This window comes from Vidua chalybeata, chromosome 15 (genome assembly GCF_026979565.1).
Source record: "Vidua chalybeata isolate OUT-0048 chromosome 15, bVidCha1 merged haplotype, whole genome shotgun sequence".
Lineage (NCBI taxonomy): Eukaryota > Metazoa > Chordata > Aves > Passeriformes > Viduidae > Vidua > Vidua chalybeata.
Genome location: NC_071544.1, coordinates 14021440 through 14034385, shown reverse-complemented (window position 1 = coordinate 14034385; position 12946 = coordinate 14021440). Strand labels below are relative to the sequence as shown.

Here is a 12946-nt window from a genome sequence, read left to right as displayed (position 1 = left end):
GCAGTACAGTTATAGTTGTGTATAAGTGATTGTAATCTCCTAACAGATAATTGACTTCAGTTAGAGCATATGAATCTGTAGAAAACACCTTGTAGTCCTGAGCAATGAAAAATCTTCACTCTGAAACCAACATTTCTATTCAGGATGTAGTCAAATAGTATTGTATTAAATAGTGTTTATTTATTTTTTTATTAGCATCTTGGGTGGAAGTACAATGATTTTACTTTGCTAGCATAAAAGTAGTTTTAAAAATAATTTCTTGGTCTGGAATAGAAAAAACATTCTTTTTCAGTAATTATTTTGTGACTATTTTATGGAGGGAAAAAGAAGAAGTAACAGTGATAAAGCACTAATTTGTTACTGAGAGCAGAATATACCTCATGCCCAACAATATTGTCCTTCTGAGCATTACAGTTTGTTTCATGTGTTGTGTAAAATCAGAAGCCTGAGCAGAGTAGGCAGATATATGTTGGAGTCTGTTGAAATGAAACACAAATAGACGTTTTCTGCAGATACATTTATCACTTAGTAGTGGTCATGTGTATTTATGTCCATATTGTGGGTTACATTCAGTATCTGCTGATAGGGAGGAGGAAGACAGCTGCTCTTAGTCTGCCTGTTTTGTGTGTCATCTATGAAGGGTTCCTGCAGTCTGTAAGGTTTTATTTTCATGCAGGTCATCCACAAGCTGTCTTTCATTTCCCTGTTTCAAAGAAAAGTGCTGAAGACAATCTCAGACCTGTAGTATTTTTATCTTCTTCATGCCTGAAAGTTCAAGTGCTCTCAGAGTATTGCAACTGTAATGTTGAAGTGGCAGATACTGATGAATGTTTTGGCTGTACCTTCACAGATTCTCTGATCTGAGTTTTATATGAGCAGGTACAGAACTTCTGGTCCCCTCTTGCTGCCTGTTTGTTCTCCCTAATACCAGCTAAACACCATTCTTACCTCAAATTACACAATTGAGATATGTTCAATACTGCTCTCCCCTTTTATTTACATTGCTCTTCTCTTCCCCTCCTGCTTCTTTTTTGTTTTTTTAGCACACTGTAGGGTATCACACCTGGACCCAGATGATAGCTTTACCTCAGATGTACAAATCTCAAAATGTAATTTAGAAAAAAAATTGAAGCTATTTACAATTGATTGAATTATTTGAAAAATGCAGACAAAATTGTGGATAAAGTAGGATTTCAGGGTATGTGGTACAACAACTCATTTTCAATATGTCATATGATAATTAATAAAATGCATGTAAGACATTTAAGGGGAAATGTTTTTTTTTTTTTCTGCTGCAGTTGGAGATGGTCAGGTATTTACAGCTATTATCCACTGATTTTATTAGCAATGTCCATTTATTTGCTTAAGAGGAATTTAGTCCTAGGCTTGAGCTACCTATTCAGTGTTGCTGTAAATTGCAGATGCAAACATGTAAAGTTACAAGAAAATTAAAAGCATTTTGCTCACTGCCACAGTGTTTCTTGTTCCATAGAGATGTGACAGTGCCCCCTCTTGGCTTTTGAAAACAATTTTGTTTTTTTATAAAAAAATTATACTGAAATCACCTAGGAGGGGTACATAAAGAGTAAAAAGAATCAGTTGTGATTAATCTGTTTTAATAGATTTAAATGTAAGACACAGAAGAATGTAACACTTTAATGTTGATGTTCATGTCAGCCCCTTTATTGCTATACCCTTATTTTGGATGTGACTTTCAAAATATACTTTCCTGCTTAGTATCTTTGTCCATGTCAGAAGTTTCTGTAAATGTTCTTGTCACGAGAGTTCAGTGGTGCAGGGTCTCAGTGATTCAGGGTGAATCAGATGTAGTCTGGCAGATAAGGGGGTTGTCAGCCCTGCCTGAAAAGTTCCTTTCTGTCAGCCCCGAGTGTTGCAGTTTGTTTGCAGAGCAGCCTGTCCATGCGGTCCAGCACGATTCCCTGGAAGCTGCCCAGGATAAACTAATCAGAGAGCCCCCCCTGGTGTTGGAAAGTGTCCTCGGATATTAAATTTATATCAATCACAGGAAGTCTTGGCAATCAAGCTAGTCACTTTTTCCCTTCACATCTGGACATAAATTATTTTTTTGCTGCAAAGGTCACAGGAATCATGGGTAGGGCAGGGAATGAGGGCCATAGAAAACATGGGAAAGGAAGAATAAAACTGTATTTCCACCTTTTTAGAAATGGTTATTTTTAAGTGACCTGGAATGATGCCAAACTATACAACAGTGAGGGTTTTTTTTTTCCTCCTTGAAGTTTACATTTGTTCCTGAATTAAATGTGGCTCTAAGATGCTTTGGTTTGGAATGGTTCATTCCATTAGGTCTCAGCTTGGCATTTATAAAAGAGCTTTCTCCTAGTTACTGAGAACAATAACTTTTCTGCAGGAGGGGTTTAGGAGCCGAGCATGTTTCTGTACTTAGAGAGGCTTAACTGCACCTTTTTTCTCTTGGCATTACTTAATTTCCCTTGTTTTCCTTCCGTTTCCCCCTTCCAGCCCTGCTGCTGCCTTAGCCACGTGCCCTGATCTCTTGCATAGCCATTGCTGCTGTTTATTTTGTACACTAAGTTTGCATCTCTTCAAGCATTTTCCATTCTTAAATTCTTTGCTCTAAGAAATTAAGGAAATACTTCATGTTATGCTTCCTCCTCCCAAGTCTCCATCAAGTCTCTCAAACAAATGCTGAAGGAGGGGTTATAAAAACAAGCAGAACCTTTCCATTCAGTTCCCTGCCTTTCCTTGCTTTGGACAAGGGAACCAGTGTGCTACAAATCCTGGAGCTTTGGGGTTGTGTTTTTTCCACACTTTTGGGAAATAAAGATGGGCTTGCTTTACATTTGTATGTACAGTAAAGAAAATACCAGAAACAGAAGCTTGAAGTGTATTCAGCATAAATGAATTTGTAAAGCCTTAATTGCTGTTGTTCCAAACTGCTGCTGTGTTCTTACATGCTTGTTGTAATATAGATAGGTTCTGGAAGCTTGCTGATTATTTATTCAGTCATGTAGCTTATGCTCTCTTTAGACACAAAGTTGAATAAAATCATACATCAGGATCTGACAGCAGGAATTCTCATGCTGAGAATCCAAGATTAAGTCCAGAAATTTTATTCTGTTTTAACAATTACCTTCTGTGTCCCCTTTCAGACTTAAGGAGATTTCATTCTTGTTTCTGCTGTTTATATCTCCCAGTTCCAAGATCTTTGCTATCGTTATGCCAAATAAAATTGAGCAGGACTTGCTTGAATGCTGCTTTGTGCAAACTCCTACATGGACAGAGGGATAACTGTTGGAATGACTATTGAGCATCTTGGGGTTTTTTTTCTCCTTTTAGGTCATGCAGGTTCAGAAGTAGTTCTTAAGCAGCAAATGCTTTCTCCACAATGCACTATAAATCATTAGATCTTTCCTACAGTTTAATTGATTTGTTGTTGTGGGTTGGTTTGTGTTAAAAGGACTCGCACGGGTTTTTCTTAGCTTCTGAATCAGTTATGATGTACTTTTAAGTAAGCTTTCAAACTTCTGACATGCTAGGTGTAAATGTGTTGAGTACATTCCAGGTATGAAGGGAAAGCAGAGACCAGGAGGTTTCTTTTCACTGCTGGTTTCATTGCTGGGGTGAGCCCTCCAGAAGCAGATAGCAGTTTCAAACCTTCTCACTATGAGTGAGGTTTTAGGGCAGCTCGCTCGCCATAAAAGATGAGGGGCATGATTGTGTTATCATCCTGGATGCTTTTAGGTGCACAAAGGAGGTTGCTGGGCTCATATGTTACCTGTTTGGAGGATTAATTAAGAAGAAATCATATTAAGATCACAGAAAAAACCTTTTCCAAGTAAGGTTTTTCTGTGACCTCTCGAAGAGACAGCCCGAGCTCCTTGCAGTATTTGCATTGCTGTAATTGTAACTGAGTGCTCTGCAGCTTCTCTTTTGCTGTTTTCCCTTAATTAAATTCAAGCTAGGAAACAGACTTTCTAGTGAATCTCATCTCCCTTCCTTTAGAATTCCTTTTTTTTTAATTTTTTTTTTTATTTGTTAGTTTTTCACTAACACCTGTTTGGCACTGATGTTCTTGATTTTTCTCTTGTAAAGTCATTCTAAAAAAAAATGCCTCTGATTGAGTTATAAAGCCTCTTGCAAATAACTCTGTACCATTACAAACCTGTAAGCAAACCATACCTAGCTGCAGAAGCCATCAGTTTTGACTCTGGTGGTTTGGTTTGCATTTTAATTTGACCCAAAGCCATTTTTACTGGACTGAATCCAGCTGTAATGTAATCCCCAGTTTCTCATCTGTATTCTTGAAGACTAATAGAATAGTAAAACCTTCTTAAAGATAACTTAAATGTGGTGTATAGTGTCCTCAGGGTAACTGGTGCACTAAAGCTGTTTTCTTTCCCACTCTGTAGAGGTATCTCATTAAGTGAGATCTGCACTAGTGTCATTATTAAGTTTTCATGTGTTTCTCAGTTTTGATGCTAATCTTCATGTGTGTGAATTTTTTTTTTCCTTTGCAGCACCAATGTGGTTATGAATTATTCAGAAATAGAGTCTAAGGTTCGAGAAGCAACCAATGATGATCCATGGGGACCTTCAGGGCAACTCATGGGAGAGATTGCCAAGTAAGTGATAATTTGACTCAGTGATGAAGAAAAGAAAGGTACATTTTATATAAGAATGTGAAATTTGATGCTAAATCAACTCTGCACTTTTCAGACTGATAATGCCCAAAAGTTGCTGTAAATAAAGTCTTACGTTTTTTAATGCATAATCATCAAATGTATTGAAAACTGTCAAAAAATGAAGCCCAGGTATTTTTAAAATTCTTGATTCTTTTCATTTATATATCCTCGGAATTCTTTCAATATAGGTGATTTTTTGGAGTATTTATTTTCAAAGCGCTTTCTTGTAACTTCTACAAAAACAGCAAAACATGGTGAATTCTTCTTTGAGCTTTTTTCTTCCAAATCAGTTTGGAAGTTGTGTGTTTGATCACTTGCAGTGGTTATTAGGGTATTCATAATTCAGCATTATTTTCATTACAAATTAGTGAAGGTTCTTTTACTGCCTCAGATATTTAGAATTACTCTTTTCTTTTGTAGTCCTGGGATGTAAATGACTTAGCTAGGAGTTAAAACAGGGGCAGCTTTTTCCCTTTAATGTCATCGATGTGGCTGAGCTTAGACCACTCCTGCCATCTACTGCCAGCCCTGAGCGTGAACAAGCTCTTGTGGCCAACCCGGGAAAACGACATTTCTATGCTGCTTTTGTTCCATTCCTTAGGGCTACGTTTATGTACGAGCAGTTTCCAGAGCTCATGAACATGCTGTGGACTCGGATGCTGAAAGACAACAAAAAGAACTGGAGGAGAGTTTATAAGGTGTGTAAGGATCAGGGCTTGGGGCTCATGCAGTGTCCTGGTGGAGTTCTTGTTTAGATAATCCTACAGCACCTTCTCCTCTAGCAACCTAGAATTTCTTCCCTAATGCTGTTGGTGAAGTCAAAGGTGATTTTCAAATGCTGTATATGGACAAAACCCTCAGAATTTCTGGTTTTAGAAGCACGTTAAGATGTTACTTAATGAGCACAACAGAGCAATTCCATTTTGCTGCTATTCAGGTGTTAGAGTAGCACTCAGAGTTTCAATTTACCCAAAGGAATTGCTATGAGCTCCATGAGAAGGAGATGTTAAGTTACTGTGCTATCAGGAAAACATTTTTTGAAGGAATTCAGGAGTACCTTAAGTAAAATGCAAACTAATCTTAATTTTCTGCCAATTAGTAATGGTTTAAAAGTTGTAGTTTGCCTTTGAGTGGGCCCAATTTCCTTGCATTTCCTTACAGGACAGTTTTATGTCCTAATTGTGTTTTGGAAAAGATCAGAGTCATTTGCATTTTTCTTGTGTTTGGTACAGAAACTTTTTCCTCGAGATTGTGTTGTGCTGCACTTAAAGTGGTGTTCAGTGTTCACTGAATTATGCAAATATAACCTCCTTTTCTAGAACTGATGTATTAAGCTAGGTTATATTTTGTTTTTCTTGATGCCAGGATTGTTGCAAGACACAATTAATTCTAAAGCATGGTTTGTGCTTTTCACAGGTGCTTGATGTTTTGTAGTCATAGTAATTGTTTTCCCTGAAGTACAATAGAAATTAATATTTAATGCTATCACACACAGCTACTTATGTTATAAAGACTTCTTGGAATTGCTTATCAAGTTTGGATTGGTTGAAATAAAATGATAGTTTTAACTGATAAAGGCACTACTTCAGAGAAAATGCCTTATTCCTTTCTACATATAAATCCTCAACATAGAGAACTGAAATGAAAGTATGATATAAACTTCATTTGTTTTGTCACTTGTCTAAAGTTGTCCTGAAATGCAGTTTTGTATATCCATTGAATCCTGCAGAAGGCTTCTTAGATTCCTGTACAAGTTACCTTTCAGTGAAAGCCATTGGAAAATTGTGAACAAAAGAGGCAAAAGAAAATGCCTCATTTCACAGGTTAACTTTTTCTCCTTAATTGCTACTACTTTATCTTAAACCAAGCAGTAGCTGATAAAGGTAAGTATTTGTGATTTAGTTATAACAAGCTAAAGTTTTAAAAATACAGTTTTAATAGTCTAAAGAGCAAAAGATTCATGTGAGGAAGAAAATTTTTCCATGGGACTCATATAATAAGCATGTATTTAAAAAGGGAAGGCTAGTATTTACTAATTTGGGGAGGGGGGTAGGTTTGGGATTTTTACAAAAAAAAAAAAAAAAGGTAGAGTTTTTGTTCATGCAATCATAAGGTGCTTTGTATTTTTATAGTCTTTGCTGCTCCTAGCTTACCTCATAAGGAATGGATCAGAGCGTGTTGTTACAAGTGCCAGAGAACACATTTATGATTTGCGATCCCTGGAAAATTACCACTTTGTAGGTGAGCAATAGAAAAATCTTATAAGCAAATTAAAACAGTAGTTGGAGTTGTCAGTCACCTGAACCAGCTTAGAAGCTTCCCCAGTCTAATTAAAATGTGACTGTTGCCAGTTGTGTGAAGAGTGCAGAATCCAAGACGTGGGGCCCTAGAGTATTAATTAGTGAAGACAAGAACTTGCAGAAAAGACTGGCTAATAACAACAGAACCAACACAACATGAGTGTTGGGGTTTATATTAAAATATGCACTAGAGACTGGTCCCCTGTGGTGTCCGTAAAGGAATAGCTTTAATCATATGGGAAGAAAAGGTTAGAGCTCCAAAACACACACATCTGTTTGAAGCTGGGGTTTTTTCCTCCCACCAAATAATATTTACAGTGCAAAGGCAGCAAGGCCAGTGTGTGTTTTGAATGTGAAAAAGGCTGGAAAGGAGCACATTTAGCTTATAGTACTTCCCAACTGAAAGCAATTTTTCAAAAAATCAGTTCTGCCATGAGACTGAGTTCTTGCAATGAAACTTGCAAAAACTGTTGTGAAAAAACTGAGGAAAAAGGGTGATGTTTTGAGGGGTTAAAATTGTTCAAGTGGAGAATGAGTTCTGTCTCAGTCTTTGTTAATCTCTCCTATGTTTAAGTACACCATTCAGTGCAAACCCATTTATCTAAATTTTTTGTTAATTAGTCCCTTTTAAATAGATGCAATGGACCTCATGTAGTAGTCATGAAATCTTTGACCATTTGTGTTTATGATTCAATTTTTTTTATCAATCTTGTTTTCAGTATTGCTGCCTCTTACTTACTATTTTCCTTTATTCCTCCCATCTTCCATCCATCATCTGTCCTGCATTACCTGCACAGATGAGAATGGCAAAGACCAGGGGATAAACATCCGCCAGAAGGTGAAAGAAATGGTTGAGTTTGCTCAAGACGACGATCGGCTTCGGGAGGAGAGGAAGAAAGCAAAGAAGAACAAAGACAAATACATTGGGGTGTCCTCGGACAGTGTCGGAGGGTTCAGATACAGTGAGTACTGGGCTGCCTTGGCAGGGATTGCCAATCCACTTTTGCTTTCCCAGATAATACTGTTTGGAGCCTTGAAATGCATCTGTGGATTTTGTGTGAGTTTGCTGGGGTCTGTCAGAGCTGACTTTAAGTACAGGCACCAAGTACGTTACTCCTGGCTCCCATTGCCTGCAGTAGTGTGTGGCAGGGGTCTGAGCTTTTGTTGGGGCTTCCATCTGATGTATCCCAGCATGCCATCCATGATCCAGCTGCCAGTCTGTGTTTACTTTGGCCTGAGTAAATCCTTGGCTGTTTTTAGTAAGGGATGAGTACCAAAGTCCCACTGGCACAAGGCTCTGGTTTGCTCGAATTGGTGATTTCTTTGAGTTTACTGTAAGAGCTCAGTAGTAGCTGTGCAGGGTTTAAACTTCACCTGTTTGTCTGGTGCTTTATGGGTTTTTTACTTTTCTTCTCTGTGAGCCTTCCACTTCGATTTGATCCCTCTTGGTTTTGACAGGTTGCTTCTCCATTCTCCCTTTTCCTCATATGCAGAGTAGTTAAAAATTTCCAAGGCAGGATATTTCTTGTTTTATTACATTCCTTTAGGCTTTTGCTACCTGCTTGGAATTGTGGTGATTCTCTTTTTAGGAAATACTTATGAGTCACTGTATTTGTACTTTGAGTACATGTCCCTTTGTTCTTTCACTGAGCTTATCTTTGACTTCTCTGTGCAGAGTCGTGATCTATCCTCGTAGGCTGGGTAGAATCATTTCTCCATGTACTCTTTAGGTATCATTCAGTTTTTTTTAATTTAGAGGACTAGTTTGTCTTCTATTTAATTTTTGTGGTAAAGGGTTTTGAATTATTCCTTCCGTTGTTGAGTAAAGATTTTTAAAAAGTCTTTCTAGCAGCATAAAGCAAACCCTTTCCCAAGTGAGATTTCTAGTCAAAAAGATTCTAGTTATTTAAATACAAAATGCTTGTATTAAGATATTTCATTAGTGTATTTTGTCCTGAAAATACTGAGCTTCTAGTTGGTGTCTGTTTTAATTTTAAAATTACTATTGCACAGGAAAACCCCTCTAAAGGAATTTGCATTAAAATGCTTGAGAGCCTGACATAAACTGAAATAAGACCATTTTATTCTCCTGCAAAATTTAACAGCAGTACATTTCTGAGCAGTGTCTCCTTTTCCAATGATAAAGATCTCACTGAGTATCTCATGGATTTGTAGCAGATTCTCTACTGGAAAAGTTTTATGGATCTAAACAAATATCATTGGAGACTTGCATCTATGTCTTTACTAAGAAAATACACCCTATATGATACAAAGTTATCAAACGGGTATAATTCAAATTTTGCACCTTGTAATGCTGGAATCATCATTTTCTATTTATTAAAGTGGCTTAATTGAATACACCTTGAACATCACATGAGCTGCAATATCAGTTGTATGTAACTTGAAGTAGGGATTATTTCATTGTCCTTCCTTTCTCATATTCAATTTTACACAGCCTAAGTAAAAAAAAAAAAATCACTATTTCACATTTTTAAAAGATGTACAAAAATGGTTTGTTTAATGTGTATAATAGCTCAGAATATAAAATTTTTGCCTACAAATATTGTCTAGGAACTGAGCTGGTTTGGTTTGCTTTATACACCTATATTTTGAGCAGAAGATCTGATACAAGATCATAATACAAGTTGAAGTGTGCAGTGCTTCTGATAGTCAAGTCTTTGTTAAAATGTTGTTTTTTTCATGTGAATTAAACTCAAGTTGGCTGTGTCTGTACAAGCAAGACGTTGGTGTTTTAGACTTACTTGATGGGATTGTACAACAAATGTGCTTATTTTATGTAAAACTGGCAGCTGTTTGTAATCTAAAATACCAGTATGGAGGTCTGGAATACTAAATTAGAAGAAAAAGTTTTTGATTTCTTGATAATAGTGCTCAAGAAAGATGTTCAGGGTATTCAGTGGCCCCTGAAAAGGTGAGTTTACTGCCTTTTCTTTTTTAATCACTCTTAAATAGTTTTAAAACTTTTTCTAGTTGCTAAGTGTGGAAAATGAAAAGTTATTATGCACATTCCTTTAGTATTTTAGTACTGTTTGTGTATTAATGTCAGTGTATAAAACTCCCAGTGATTTTCCTGTGATCACACAGCTCACTAAGGAGCTGTTCCAGAAGTGCCATGTGCCCTTCCTGATCAGCTGCTTCTGCAGCCAGGGCTGCTCGTGCCTCTGGTGCTTGTTCAGCAGAGCCCAACAGCATCCTCATGTGCTGGGCATTGAGCTTGTGTCATTGCCATAAACAAAAGTCTTTGAGCCTTCATTCCTGCCACTTAGAGATGGGCATTCCATGCTGTTCCTTGCTGTAACAGAGTTGATTCAGCTGAGGGAGCTTTGTTTGCTCTGTAAACTTGTGCAGCTCAGGTGGGTCAGGCAGGGGGGATTGAGAGGGATTCCAGAAAGGCCACAGGCTTTTTTTTTTTTTTTTTTTTTTTTTGGTACCTTTAATAGTTCTTATCTTTGTCTTACCAGGTGAAAGATATGATCCTGAGCCCAAGTCCAAATGGGATGAAGAATGGGATAAAAAGTCAACTTTTCCTTTCAGTGACAAGTTAGGGGAGCTCAGTGACAAGATCGGCAGCACCATCGACGACACCATCAGCAAATTCCGAAGGAAAGATAGAGAAGACTCTCCAGAAAGGTGCAGGTACTGGAGTTGTTTTAACCTGAATTTATCTGTGAGATTGCTCTTAGGAAGCAGTTTGACATTGCTGGATATAAGCTACAATCCTCTGCCATTCTTTTTGTCTGTAGGGGGAAGCATATTTGGGTTCAGTACCTGCTTCCTGGGCTTCTGCAGCTCCCCCTGGCCTTGGGGAACAGTGTGGCTCTGGCAGTAGTTAACTGCTCTTGGCTGCCTTCCATTACTGCCCCAGCTGCTGGCAAAGCAGGGAATTTGGCTGAAATATCCTGAGCTTTTCCTTGTCTCAGCAATTCAGTGCTCATGTGCCATGTACTGAAGGCTGCCACTTAATGCTGCACACACTCTGAATGCTGGCGTGCCAAGGAAGAAAATTGAAATTGCTTTGACACAGTGCTGCTTCCCTGAGCTGGTCTCGGGAAGAACAGCATGCAGATGATTTCTTAAAAAAAAAAAAGAAGTCAATTTCAGTTGAGGCTTTTCAGGAAAATTCTTGTATTTTACATCTGGTCATTAAATTTCTTCAGTAAGGGAGAAAATCTACCCTGCTTTGGCTATGGAAAGAACTTTACATCTGTCATACTTCAACAGGTGCATTGAATTTAATTATCTGGAGATCAAGTTTGTACTTAACAGAATCTGAAATTGCTGTAGAGAAGGTGCTCAAGTATATTGAAATAATTCCCTTTTGGGAAACAACTGAAAAACCAAATTTGCACTGAGATTTGATTAATATTTTTACAAGAATATCTTTAGGTAGTCACACATGTATATGAACATAAACGTACACTTGCACACATCTGTGTGATGCTAAACTAAAACAATTTTGCATGGAAACAAAAAATAATAATAATGGCAGCATTTCTGGGGGAAAGCCCCTGTGGTCCTCTTGCTGGGGCATTAATAAATCATAAAGCTGGTATTCTTTGCACACATCAGGGTTCTCTCTTAGAACCTAATATCAATGGACTACAAAGAGAAGGGATCAGAAGAAAAGTAAACAATTTCACATGTAACAATGGTACATTTGTGTGCATTTCTGTACTTATCTTTCAAAAGCAACTTGTCCCATGATGTCTGCAGATCTCACCAGCCACATTTCACATAGGGGATGTACAGTAAACTTTTTTTTTTTTTAATCTTACTTCCTTTGTTTTATTTCTGAATGGCTCCTGTCTCTTACTTGTGCTGGATAAAGTCTTGTTTTTCAGTGGTGTAGACAGTCCTTTCTGAAGTCTAATCTTTAACAAAAGCAGCTTATTTTGATGACTTCCCCACTGTACATCTCTGCCCCAAGTTACACTGCTCTTTTTCTCTGGCTAATATTACATTTTACATTTTTGCTTTGCTCTTGTAACCCTTGTCTCTTCTGTTTGGTTTTTTCTCCTATTTTTTTTTTTGTCTACGTCAGGTTTTTTTTTTGTCTCAAAATTTATAAAAGTGATAAACTTGGCACTCAGAATAAAAAGAGGAATTTTTGGGACATACATGAGCAAAGGCAGTTTGATGCTTGCAGATTATTCTGCTGTAAGAAGGAATTCAGGCTGCAGTATTTCAGCTCCTCTAACATTGCTTTAAATCCCAGTCTGAAATTTCTTTTTCTCTAATCTGGGCATGGGGATGAAATACCGTGGAAGGGATTTTATCCAAGGGTTTGAGTGAAGAGGCTTGTTTCTACAAAAGCCATCAGAGGACCTAAGAAGATTGAACAGATGGTTATAGAATGTCTGTATTTATCCTTAAGGATACTGTAAATACATGCCTTAGTGCATGCTCTATTAGCAAAAGACTATATTTAAATATTAAAGCTGAAGGTGGCATAAAATTTTAATTATCATATAACTTAGGCTCAAAATAACATTCTTTTGTAAATGCCTCGTGAAATCTCTGCATTTGTGTTTTCACACTTCAGCAATTTTTTTGTAGAAAAAAGTGCCAAAAATGTACTGGCTTATTTGTAGCCTGCTGCCATATAATAACAATTAAGTTGCCATTTCACTTGGAAAAGTGACTAAATGGTGATACTCACTCAGCTGGCAAATGTGCTGTTATGTTCTATTGTTTCAGTCTTAATAACTTTATAAACCATTATTGCCTGAGTACTGTAAAGCCAATAAAAGCCTTGAAGCACAAAGAATAAATGTATCTTACACATCTTACCTGTGGCCAATAAAACTTGGAAGCCATGGTCTTTACACACCAGAAGAACTTGGCCAAACTTGTGGATTTCTGACTTTACTTGCAAAGCCAGTGGCTTGCATAGATGGAAAAAAAATGCTTGAATGAAATAAGAACTTTACCAGAGAGCTAAAT

General features: G+C 37.4%; 1 protein-coding gene across 1 annotated transcript in view; it reads left to right on the top strand.

Annotated features, from left to right (window-relative positions):
* Positions 1-12946, top strand: part of CLINT1 (clathrin interactor 1) — a 46181-nt gene that overhangs the window by 19410 nt on the left and 13825 nt on the right. The window contains exons 2-6 of the mRNA XM_053956657.1: positions 4518-4622; positions 5284-5380; positions 6815-6923; positions 7780-7944; positions 10465-10639. Of these exons, the coding sequence (XP_053812632.1) occupies positions 4518-4622; positions 5284-5380; positions 6815-6923; positions 7780-7944; positions 10465-10639 (651 nt within the window). The remainder of the gene's footprint in view (positions 1-4517; positions 4623-5283; positions 5381-6814; positions 6924-7779; positions 7945-10464; positions 10640-12946) is intronic.